This window comes from Alligator mississippiensis, chromosome 7 (genome assembly GCF_030867095.1).
Source record: "Alligator mississippiensis isolate rAllMis1 chromosome 7, rAllMis1, whole genome shotgun sequence".
Classification (NCBI taxonomy): domain Eukaryota; kingdom Metazoa; phylum Chordata; order Crocodylia; family Alligatoridae; genus Alligator; species Alligator mississippiensis.
In genome coordinates this window covers 28,587,705-28,597,104 of record NC_081830.1, presented here as the reverse complement: position 1 = coordinate 28,597,104, position 9,400 = coordinate 28,587,705, and the positions used below count along the sequence as shown (strand labels likewise).

General features: G+C 45.7%; 1 protein-coding gene across 1 annotated transcript; it reads right to left on the bottom strand.

Moving 5' to 3' along the window:
- Positions 1 to 8,296: 8,296 nt before the first annotated feature.
- Positions 8,297 to 9,274, bottom strand: LOC102559723 (olfactory receptor 6B1). Its single transcript, XM_006270457.1, has one exon. It carries the CDS (start codon positions 9,272 to 9,274, stop codon positions 8,297 to 8,299), a length of 978 nt encoding a protein of 325 aa, XP_006270519.1.
- Between the last annotated feature and the right edge of the window lie 126 nt (positions 9,275 to 9,400).

Here is a 9,400-nt window from a genome sequence, read left to right as displayed (position 1 = left end):
AAGAAGACATTCCTGAGGATAAAAGAAATGGGCAAGAGTAAGAGCGATGATGGGGGGGATTGGAAAAGAGGGGGAAGGAAATAGAGGAGGATGGTGATGGGGCAACAAAAGAGGGGAAGTAAACAGCAGCAGCAGAACTGAAATTAGGAAAAGGAGATAGAGAAGGAAAAAGAAATTAAAATACAGTGAATTAAAACATCATAGTAGGAAATGGATTCACTGGCATATGAAACTTGTCATCAATTTTGATCAAGTCTTCAATTTAGGTCTAGACAAGACTGTTGGATCCTGTAGTGTGAAAGTTTAAAAGGCACTGGGCAGAGAAGTTCACTCAGTTGTTCCTGTACCAAACTCAATAGCATGCACTTAAAGTAGAACACAACAGGCCCAGATTTGAAGGAGGGAAGAGAAATAAAATGAAGAACTATAAGAGCACCCGAACTTCTTTTCCAGGATGAAATTTTGTTGTTTTGTTGCCATGTTTAGCAGCCCTAGTGTGAAGGACCAAAGCCCAGTGTTGCTGGATATCATACTAACACCAAACCAGCATGCCAATCTCTGCCTAAGGAGCTGACAGTCCAAGACAGTTGTTTCCAAAGCGTGTACTACAGAACCGTGGGCTTCCACAAGAGGTCATTAGGGGTTCAACAAAGAGGTTGGGGTAATGTTACAGTGGGCCGGGAGGTGTTGCATCCCTACTGCCACGCTGGGTTGCCTGGCTCTGTGTCAGTCATTAGGGTAGGGGAAGGGGTTCCACAATGGAAGAAGTGGTATGAAAGGGTTCTGTGTCTTTATGAAGTTTGAAAACCATTGGTCTAAGACAGAGGCCAATAGATGGAGGGAATTAAAGAAAAGGATGGTACATTGCAGTGCAATGTTACACACTGATCAGCATAAGCAGCGGTCTCATCACACCGGCATCCTGGCTATTGTCAATTTTTTAAGGTATCACAACAAAGAAGACTTGTAAGGAGTTATTGGCAGGAGGATAAAAAGCTTTTCTTGGAGCTCCTCCCAAATGTGAGAGGCAGCATGAAAGAGAGCTCATTTGGAAAGGTTCTCATTGGAAAAAGAAGAAGAGAGACATTAATCAGAAAGAAAGCTGTTTTACAGTGCTAAAGACCATTAAATATTTACCTTCGTGGAGTGTTGCTTATCCAGAGAACGTAGATGTCATATCAGATGTTCACTTGAAAAAAGGATTATTGAACCAAACTGATAGAGTGTTCTTGTTTAAATATATGCAAGTGGTATTATTATGAAGATAATTATTACTTATAGCAGGAAATGCACCAACAGCTAGATAGTATAAATATGTTTTTCTTTCTTTCTTTGCTAGTTTTAAGATATTCATCACTCTGGTCACTTCTATCACCTAAAATCTGCTATGTTTTCTTTGAGTATAACTGAGAGCTAGATATGTTGTAACTTCACACTGTAGAGATCCTGTGTTTGAGCCTACTGTTTCAGCTGATGTTCAGAACACATTAGGGATATAACTCCAAAGGCTCAGAAGATTCCCTGGGGAAACAGTCAGAACCCAATCAATTATACAAACATAGCATTCTTTTTTTCTACTTGAATAATAGTTCTAGCTCTCTATCCATGGGGTGTTGTCACAATTAATTGGTTAAAATTTATGCAGGTGTTTGAAACTGAAAAGTGCAGAGCTGCTATTGCTTGGCTGCTTGTGTTGTCAGTGGAGCCTTTCAGATAAAACACAGACCACAAGGTCTACCATAGTTTTTGTTATTCGCTTGAATGTCCTGGCTTTCTTGGTGACCACATGCCTGTTTCTCCATCTGTGAAATGGGAAAGATGATGCTTAGGGTGACATTTTTCCTTCCCTGCATATCTAAGTGGCCATTTGATCATTTACAGGGCGTTTTTGGCACTTTCTTGCCTAGAGGAATTCTATTCCTGGGCGCGTACCCTAGGTACATGGGTGACTATACAACTATGTAGTTGCAAGCACCGAACATGTACAGAAGGGGTCACAGCATATATGTGGCCCTTATGGCTACATAGTAACCTTAGATGCCTTAAAATAGAGTTAGTCAAAACTTCTGACTACCTGACTTGGACCAAGGAGCAGGAAAAGGCTGTGCATGTGCGCGTGTGTATATTTCTCTTTCCTCCCCATAGCTTAATGACTAGTGCTGATACCAGGAGGCCCTCCATTTTAGGCTCCCTTTGGCCACATCCAGACAAGCACAGATGTTTGCTTCCTCAGGGACAAGTAGCAGTGGCACACCTTGTGCAGCTGCTACTTGTCCCTGGGGAATGCTTATGCCACACGTGGTCTGGCATGCAGCAGGTTACCTCGGGTGGGGTAGGAGAGGCTGGGGCCTGCACCTGTGCTGGCCCCAGCAGCCTGTCCTAGGGGCCTCCCCCAGCTGCAGCCATGGCAGGAAGCCTGGTCAGCAGCCAGACTCCAGTTTTGAGCAGCATGCGGTTTTTGACCCTGGGATCTCCTAGGGTCAGCCCCGCTCCCCCGTGCTGCACTGCAGGGAGTGTCTGCATGTGCAGTGTGTGGTGCCACATACCACATGTCTGTGCTCATCTGGATGTAGCCAGTGGGTTTGAACACAGGTGCCCCTAACTTCACAGTGCCCAAACCAGCATCCCACATAGCAGCCATTGAGCACTTCCCTCTCCAGTGTTCCTTCTGAAGTTGAGCCACTTATACAGGCATTGCAAAAAATTGATGGAGGACAGTGCAGGGAGGAAGTTTCTGCCACATTGAGATGCAAGAGCCCAGGCTAGAACCTAGGTCCTTCTCTACCGACCACTTTGGTATGTAGACACGAACCACCTCATTGGAAAAAAAACAAAAAACCCTCCCCCCAGCTTCTCCCTCCCTGCCTGGTCCCACATACCTCCCATACACTCTGTTGTGGCTGCCCAAGGGGCCAGTTTCAAAAGGAGCACCAGAGAAGATCCCAGGTAACATCTGACCTGTGGTGTGATGATTAGTGCTGTGCTAGGATATGAGAGAAGCTGAGATTCAAGCTCCCCCTGGATAAAAGGGGCAGTGCTCTGCCTTCCAAGGGGAGTGCCCTATCACTGAGCCAGTTAGGGCAAAAGAGGCGAGGTGTTCCTCTTTCACACTCACATTTTGTTGCCAATGTGTGTGACTACATAGCTGTCCATGTGTGCAGGGCTATGCATCTGGGAACAGAATTTCTCTAGGCATGTAACTACCAAAAAATGCCCCATAGGTGACCAAAGGCTGGATACTGAGATTGCTAGGAAAGAAGAAAAATGTTATCTTTGCTTTCTTTGTAAAGCACTTGGAGAACTGATGAGGAAAAGTGCTAATACTAAGAAGGGTGGGTTTACCATATAAGAAGCACTTGGGAACAGCAGAGGATTGGGGTAGCTGGGCTGGACGGTGGGCTCTAGGAAATAGCGGAAGTTGTTTGTTGTGAAACCAAATGGAGTCTTTACTGTGGTTGTTTGACACAGGCAACCCCTATGGTCCTCTTAGCCTGTCTGCAGGTGCTGTTGAGTGCTAACTAAACTTGCATCTTCATGAAGTATAATTCATGCAGACTTGCAGGGCAAGAGTGAATGTTTGCCCATTTTTACTGAGTGTACAGGACATCTCTGAGCATACTGAGGCATCTCTTAAAGCCTGTCTTTCTGAGCATCCACAATTAACTTGGGACTTCCCATGCTAAAATGCCAAGTTCAAGTAGGAACATTTTATTTAAACTGAATTCAGAGAAAGGAGTGGTTTCACGCTTTGATGCAACAGACATTTCCAAACTTGAATTTGCCAAGTTTTGGACTGTTTGGCAAAAAAACCCCAAACCCCCAAAACCTGAATATTTGTTTTGGCTGGGAAAACTGCTGAAATATATGGTGGGAATTCAGAACACTGGGGGGGGGGGGGGAGGGGGGGGAGGCGAGTTAAGTGTCCCTATGAAAAAACACCCCTGAAATAAAAAAAAAAAAAAGAACTCAATGAACTAAAGATCTAATATTCAGTTAAAAAATTATGCTAAATTTTCAACTGGTGCTGTCTGGTATATTGGCATAGTAAAATGGACCGTGGCTAGGTTGGAGAGGAGAATTATGATGGCTCCAAGGCAGCTTCTGCTGTGGAGGCTCAGTTCTTCTGGAAGGACTTAGTCAATGTAGACAAGCAGTAATTCTACTGCTCAGTGTTTAGTGTCATTAGGTGGCCTTGAAGACCTCTGTTAAGGGTACAACTTTCCCTTAATTGCTAATGAGACTCTCAACATGGGTGTTTGACTCTGTCTCCACAATGCCCATATATTGTTCCGGATGGACCAATATTTTTTTTTAAGGAAAGGATGATTAGATACATTGGAAGCGAGTGGAAAATGGGATGAAATGCATTCTGGGGTCACTAAAGACGGATCAGTCCACCTTGATGACAAAATAAGGGTGGTCTGGTTTCTTGACCAGATTATATTACAGTAGTTTAGTTAGGAGGCCAGTAGCAAATAAACCTAATAATATTGCATTGTGAGCTCTATTTTAATAAGAATAGGTAAACTTTGAATTAGTTAGTAACATGGCAATCTTGGGCATTTCTGGACCATTTTTTACCCAAGACTCTCCAAGGACTTTGGGGATATTCCTGCTGCTTGTTGGCAAGGATTATCTCCATGCTAGAGATGGGGAGCTTGTGGCAAGAGCAAGGAGAAAGGGGAAGGACTCATGCCCCCTCTTTTGCTACAAACAAAAGGCGACAAATTCCACACTGCGTGGCCATCCCCCCACACAGTGCAGGTTTGCAGAGCTAGTGGGATAGCTGAGCTGTTAGATTTGTTCCAGTCTTTCAATCTGAGTTTATTCTGGCTACAGATATTTGTTGGCCAAAACATTCAGGAGATTTAAAGAGAAGATGACCACAAGTTGTTGTGAGAGTAGCACTATTGGGCTATAGGAAGGTTGCTAGTGAAGCTCCTCAAAGAATGGTCTTGGAAGCAATTTTATGTTTTCATGAGTAGCTCTGACAGAAAAAGGAGGAGTTATATGAAGTTTGAAGATGACATAAAGTTGGGAAGCATTATTAATACAGAGAAAGTTTTGAATGTTATACAGAAAGGCATGGGTCATCTTCAGCACTCAATAGCAACTAACCACAAGAATTTCTGATGCAAGCTGCGACTCGCCTTTTGGAAAAAAACAGAACAGTAACAAAGTAACCAGACCTGACTTAATGTGTTGATTACCAATTGACTGTGAGCCATTAATAAGAAGCGGCCATGAAAAAGGCAAATTCAATTCGAGGATGTATCAAGTAAGATTTTTCCAGTAGAGATTAGGAAGCATAAATGCCATTGGATGAAGCAGAGAGGAGACTACATGTAAATTCTGATCATCTCGTATTTGAGAAAATAACAAGTCAAATTGGAGAAGATGCTCTAAGGGCTGCTAAGACGATTGGGGCATGACGAACCTATCTTATGATTTGTTCATTTCAGTGAAACCGATACTGAGAGAAGATAAGAATGCTAATTTAGGAAAAACAGTAGGTTGATAAAGACCAGGGAGACAGAAGAGCTTTTTAAGGTATATCCTAATTTCAGCCCATCTCTAGACATTTCCCAGTGTTTAGAATTTCTTTTGGCGGCAGGCACCTATTCTCATAGCAACGGAAGAATCCTATGTGCCACTATAGGCTTGGGATGCACTGGCTACTTAGCTGGCTACTAGCTACTAGCTCTGCAGAAAAGGACCTTGGGGTTACTGTGGACAATAAGCTGAATATGCGCCAGCAGTGTGCCCCTGTTGCCAAGAAGGCTAACAGCATACTGGGCTGCATTGGTAGGAGTGTTGCCAGCACATCGAGGAAAGTAATTGTTCCCCTCCATTTGTCATTGGTGATGCCAGATCTGGAGTACTGTGTCCAGTTTTGGGTCCCCCACTATAGAAAGGATGTGGACAAGTTGGAGAGAGTCCAGTGGAGGTCAGTGAAAATGGTTAGGGGGTTGGGGCACAGGACTTCTGAGGATAGGCTGAGGGAACTGGGCTTGTTTAGTCTACAGAAGGGAAGGTTGAGAGGAGATTTGACAGCAGCCTTCAACTCCCTGCAGTGGGGTTCCAAAGAGGATGGAGCTGGACTGTTCTCAGTGGTGGCAAATGACAGAGCAAGGAGCAACTGTCTCAAGTTGCAACAAGGGAAGTTTAGGTTGGATATTATGAAAAACTCTCTCATTAGGAGGGTGGTGAAGCACTGGAACAGGTTAATCAGAGAGGTGGTGGAATCTCCATCCTTGGAGGTTTTAAAGACCCAGCTCAATAAAGCCTTGGATTGGATGATCTAGTTGGGACTGGTCCTGCTTTGAGCAGGGGGTTGGAGTACATGACCTCCTGAGGTCCCTTTCAACCCTAATTTTCTATGATTCTGTGATTTTTGACTAACAGTTCTAAATTGAGCTGCTGGGACATTTCTGGCAGAATACCACAAATTGTGGTGCCCATTCCTCAGGCCACTTCCTGAGGAATAATTTCACAGTTGTACTAAGACTGTGTATATCTGGGGGGATTCACTATGACTGGAAATATAGTTGAGCAACAAATAGATTTCTATCCAGCAGGAAATTCTGATACATATTTTAACATTTATTTATATCCCCAACTGGGGCAACAAGTAACTAGTATTTTTCTTTCTTGGAAGAAAGAATTCTGAAAGATTTCACTGCCGAAATGGAGGGACATTTTAGTTTGGATCAATATGACACCAAATGATGAGTTTCCTGATCTGCCACAATGCATCCTGGGAATCGTACTTTGGCTACCTTATTGTCTCCCAAGTGGGCTAGATTGCCTGAACAGATGGCATACCTCCTGGTTCAATGTAGCGATGTAAAACCCAGGCTGCACCCCTGATGTGGTCAGAAGGCACAGTTCAGCATGCCTGTGTGAAGCGGCTAGTATTTGCTTTGGATTTGGCCAATTCAGGGGACAGTGAGTCAAATCACTGTCCCAAATTGATTCAGCTGAATCTGATTCAGAGATTGGGCAGCTGCCGAATTGGCCGAATTTCTGAATCTGCCCCATCCCCTGCCTGCTGTCCCAACCCTGTCAATGGCTGCCTCGCCTGGCCCCAGCTTCCAGCTCTTTAAAAAAAAAAAATAAATAAATAAAAGCTCCCACTCACTGGCTGCTGCCAGGCAGTGGGGCAATCCTGGTTGCCCCCCCACTAGTCACTGCCCCACGCTGTGTGGGGGGCTCTGCCATGAGCCCCCATTCTCCACCCGCTCTCCTGGCCCCAGCTCCGCACTCACTGGCTGCTGGCAGGTAGGAGGGCGATCGGTGCTGTCGGGGGGCTCTGCCACAAGCCCCCCAAAAGCTCCGGGGCCGCTGCAGCAGCCAGTGAGTGGGGGCTCTTTTTTTAAAGACCCGGGAGCTGAAAGGGGCTGGGAGAGCAAGCAGGGGACAGGGCCTGACAGGAGTAAATAGGAGGGCTGACACCTCCTATTTACCAGCATGGAGTCTGGGTCCAGCTCCCTGCGGCTGTGAGTGGGGACTGCCCAAATCTCCGAAGCTCTCTGAATCAATTTGGAGAGCTTTGAATCAATTCAGACCTTTAATTGGTCTCCTGATTTGATTTGGATTTGGAGATTCAGCCACCGAATCTCCTCTGAATCGAATCGGCATCTGAGGCTTCACGCAGCCTTATGGTTCAGCCAAAGAACTTGTCTAAAAAAGCCAGCTTGGAACTCCCAAGTATAAATATTGCCAGTGCATTAACTGGTTGGATTCACTTTGATCTCAAAGTACAAGTCAAGCCCTGGAAATTTATTGTGACTTTTGGAACTCATTCTACAACATGCACTTGAGTTTAAAATGGGAGATGGGTGCCTAACTCTCTTAGGCCCTTTATGAAAATAACAGCCTATGGTCCAAGGTGCTATAGCTTTAAATAGAGTGGCTCACTTCTGTCTGAGGCCACAAACATTTTTATTCTTATTTGTGGATCCATTACTACCTGCAACAGTAGCATAAGTAGGGCAGTGTGAATGGGTCACTTGCCCCATACACTATGAGGGGTGCCAGAATCCCACCTGTGGGGAGTTTTTCTCATGGCAGGGGAAGCTTTGCTCTTTTGTTGCCTGGCCACAGAAGGCAAGTAGCATAGTGCCACACCAAACAGTGTATTTGGGGAGTGGGGGTGAAGTGGGTCAAGCAGAATGGTACCCCTCACCCAAGCTGCCCCCTGCATCTACTGTGGTCAGCATACCCTCGTTCCCTCTCTCACCCCCAGCCCCAAGCCCTCAATGAGTTCACAATGCCTCCGACCTGAGATATTGAGTTACATAATGGAAATAATTGAACAATTCCAGCTGAAATATCTAGGAGAAGACCTTTTCCAGTGCACTGATTTTCTCAGAGCATCTTTGAACTCCTTGTTCCTCAGGCAATAGATGACTGGGTTAATGAGAGGAGTCAGAACTGTGTAGACAGCAGACACCAGCTTGTTGGAGTCAAAAGAACTGATGGCCCGTGGCCTGGCATAGATGAATAGGGAGGCAGCATAGAACATGGTGACCACCAGTAGGTGAGAGGCACACGTGGAGAAGGCCTTGTAACGCCCATTAGCTGAAGGGATGCGCAGTACAGTGGAGATGATGCAGACATAGGAAGCTACAGTGATACAAAGTGGCACAAGGAGGATGAGCAAAGCCAGAAGGAAGTCCATGAGCTCTGCCAGTGACATGTCTGTGCAGGCCAGATTGAGCAGTGGTGAGACATCGCAGAAGAAGTGGTTGATGATGTTGGGTCCACAGTAGGTTAGGCGCGAGATGAAGAACACTTTCCACATGGAGATGAAGAAACCGCTCAGCCAGGACCCAGCTGCCAGGCGGACACAGGAACTGCACCTCATGATCACTGGATAGCGCAGTGGGTTGCAAATGGCCACATAGCGGTCATAGGCCATGGCAGCCAGGAGCACACATTCGGTGCAGGCCAATGCCAGGAAGAAGTAGAGCTGGGCCATGCATCCCGTGAAGGAGATGATCCTTCTCTGTGTCACAAAGCTCAGAAGCATCTTGGGCACTGTGACTGAGACATACCAGATCTCCAGGAAGGAGAGGTTGCCCAAGAAGACATACATGGGTTTCTGGAGCTGGTTGTTGGTCCAGACCAGCACAACGATCATGGCATTTTCTGTCACTGTCAGCACGTAGACTAGCAGGAACATCAGGAAAAGAAGGACCTGCAGTTCCAAGATGCCGGGGAAACCCACTAGAATGAATTCAGTCACATGTGTCTGGTTATCCCAGTGCATTTTGGCTGTCTCGACGCTGCGGTTATTCACTCTGAAGAAGAGGCAGAGGTATTGGTAGGTTGACCACACATCACCATAGCAGTCGCAGCTATGCCATAAATCCTGGGATTTGTAAAGACATATATG